Source organism: Fragaria vesca, linkage group LG3 (assembly GCF_000184155.1).
Source record: "Fragaria vesca subsp. vesca linkage group LG3, FraVesHawaii_1.0, whole genome shotgun sequence".
Taxonomy (NCBI): domain Eukaryota; kingdom Viridiplantae; phylum Streptophyta; class Magnoliopsida; order Rosales; family Rosaceae; genus Fragaria; species Fragaria vesca.
In genome coordinates, this window is record NC_020493.1 from 19111818 (window position 1) to 19114841 (window position 3024).

Here is a 3024-nt window from a genome sequence, read left to right on the forward strand (position 1 = left end):
GTAAGTTAGCCCATGGATCGATACCAGCGGTCCAAATATCTTTATTTCTTTCCTTGTTACATTGGGTAATTACTGACAGAAGATTTACAGGATATCTTAAGGAAATGTTGTCAGATGGCTCAGTTAGGAAAGTATTTTTTCTGGTTCAATTGGAGATTCGATCGCCTTGGTGTGCAAGTCATTCGCGAACCCTAGCCGCACAATTCTCTATATAAGGAGGTGAAAGCGAATGAGAACGCACCCCCCCCCCCCCCCCCCCGCCGCGACAATTCAACAAAACTGCATCACTGCAGATTGGACGCCTCCCCGGGAGCACCCAATCTACTAAATAGCCTCTCCATGGAGCACCACCAAAGCCTCATCGCGAGCAATTCTCGCTTCACTCACCAGCCTCATCACGAGCAAAAAGTCCACCCCTAGTCCATAAAGCCTCATCGCGAGCACCTCCTTATATAGAGAATTGTGCCTCATCCCATTGTTAGAGATTCACCTTTCTAGCAAATATCTCTTTATTTTTATTGTATTTTGTTTCGTCTTAGGTCATTGTGAAGAACCCAGCAGCAGGACCAACCGTTTCTGTTCACAATTGTTTGAAGAGAAGTCAAGAGAAGCGCGCGAACCAAACAAGATCAAGACATGCACACTTCCTCAAGGTGTTGGCATGCTCGCACCAGACGGTTGTTCGAAAGACCTAAAAATCCGACCCGAACAATAATCTCATCTCTTGGAGTTCAAAGAAGCAAGGAGGTGGCATTTCTCGTTCAAGTACAGAGGCAGAATATAGGCAATTAGCTTTGACAGCAGCAGAAATCTCTTGGCTCCGCTCTTTGTTTCGTGACTTACACGTTGCCTTGACTCCTCCTCGCTTATGGTGTGACAATGTAAGTGCTGTTTCTTTAGCCTCAAATCCGGTGTTCCATTCCCGTACGAAGCATGTTGAAGTAGACTATCACTACATTCGGGATAAAGTTGTTAGAAAGGAACTTTCAGTCGGCTTTGTGTGTAGTGAAGATCAGCTAGCTGATATCTTCACAAAAGGACTGCATCCTAAACGATTCAAAGTACTGGCATCCAAGCTTCCTGTGCGATCTCGCCCTGCAAGCTTGCGGGGGTGTAATAGACATAACTTATCCTCTCTTGCTTCTTCTCAATAGTTGCTGCTGTGTTCTACAGTTCTACCTTATCTATCTTATTCTCTTCATGATAATCTTCTTAGTCAGTTAACTGTACGATAACTATAGATAGGCTTAATGATTTTGTATTTGAATTTTGTAATTCCCTCTTCTTTCTGTTATCAAGAGATAGACTCTAATCTCATGTAAAGTCTATCTCTACAATCAGTTGATGTATAGCGTCTATAAAAGACTATGAATGAACACAGCATGAGTGTGCTTCCCTTTACACTCATAATCAAAGTCCATTAGCGAACACTCAATAGATGAGTGTAAAATTTAGATTTTCCTCAAACATAGTTGAGTCAATTTCTCTAGAAGTCTTTTAGGTTTAAACCTATTTTAACTCCGATTATATTTGGGTTAGCTCCGGTTATATTGGATCGGAGATGGAGATACAAAATTGAAAAACCTAAACTCCAACGTGTGGATATTCAATCTACTAAAGCAAGTCTCAAATCTCAACCGTTCAATTGTACTCATATTTATACTGGGTCCCCGCCCAGATCACCCTATTATTCCAGCAAAATTGGTTCTTAGGGTTTGAAACATGGCGGAGGACAGAAGCTCTAAGGGAGCTCAGATCGAGTTTTTCGACGACGAAATAATATCAGAGATTCTGGCGAGGCTTCCAGTCAAATCTGTGGTGCGATTCCGGTGCGTATCCAAGTGGTGGAGTGCTCTGATCTCCGATCCTTACTTCACAAAGAAGCACTTGAGCTACTCAAAAGAGGGCATCACCGAGAACACCTCAAGGCTGCTTTATTCATTGTACCCTCCGCAATCTCTGGACTACGAAGCACTGAAGGATTTGAAGGATCACAGTGATGGTTCTTTTGCCAACAGAGTTCTTGATTTTCCGGTACGGAAGCTCCCGCGCTATCATTTTCTTTGTAGTATTGTGGGTTGTTGCGATGGGTTGGTATGTATTATAGTCGAAGAAGAAGAAGATGGAGGATACTTTATGTTATGGAATCCATGTACTAGGAACTCCAGGAAGTTACCGAGAACTATTCCTAAACTATGCAACCCTGATCGTATGAGTTTCAAATTTTGTGGGTTTGGTTATGATTCTGCTACTGATGATTACAAGGTCATAGTAGGGGATATAAATCATATAGTGTTTGAAGAAACCACCGTTTACGTTTTTGCTCTAAAAACGAGTTCATGGAAGAAGCTCCCCATTATTAACAATCCTCTTGACATAACAGGTCGGGGTTTCTTTTTGAATGGAGCTTTACACTGGTTAACACGGAATCCAGGGCACTGTCCCCGAACAGTACTTTTGTCTTTTGATTTGGTGGAGGAGAAGTTTCATGACAAGATCCCATTACCCGATTGTGAAATTCAACAAATGAGTGTAGTTAAAAATTGTCTTTGTGTGTTTAATCACGCATTTTCCTGGCGTAATGTTACCACAATTTGGTTGATGAAGGAGTATGGGGTCAAGCAATCTTGGACTCCAGTGATAAGGTGTTCCACAGAGAATTTTCCTGGAGATTTCAGGCATGTCTCCGTGCAGCCTCTTTGCATTCTCGAGGATGGACAAGTTTTAGTGGTTACTAATTACGGTGAACGTTTCTTGGTGTTATATGATCCAAAGGAAAATACATTCAAGACTGTTACCAAGACTCATACTCAATTGAGTGCTGGAGCTTTCGTTTACACTGAGACTTTAGTTTCACCAGTAACCGGCAGTGCTGCTGTAGAGACTACATCTGATCCAAGTCATTGTTTTCGTGAGTCTTTTCTTTGCTTTCTCGATCTGTCTAGTATGTTTGTCTATGTAGTCCAATTTTATTTAGAAAGAGCTAGGTTAAAAGCAATGACAGTAGCAGCCAAGTCGTTTTAA

The 3024-nt window shown here is 41.9% G+C and overlaps 1 protein-coding gene across 1 annotated transcript; it reads left to right on the forward strand.

Moving 5' to 3' along the window:
* The first annotated feature begins 1722 nt into the window (after positions 1–1722).
* LOC101312333 (F-box/kelch-repeat protein At3g06240-like) lies at positions 1723–3024 on the forward strand. The gene has a single exon (XM_004295932.1). The coding sequence runs from the start codon at positions 1723–1725 to the stop codon at positions 3022–3024; it is 1302 nt and encodes a 433-aa protein (XP_004295980.1).

Bases quoted from the DNA above. Each gene is read 5' to 3' on its own strand.
- LOC101312333 (XM_004295932.1), top strand. From the start codon at position 1,723: ATGGCGGAGGACAGAAGCTCTAAGGGAGCTCAGATCGAGTTTTTCGAC.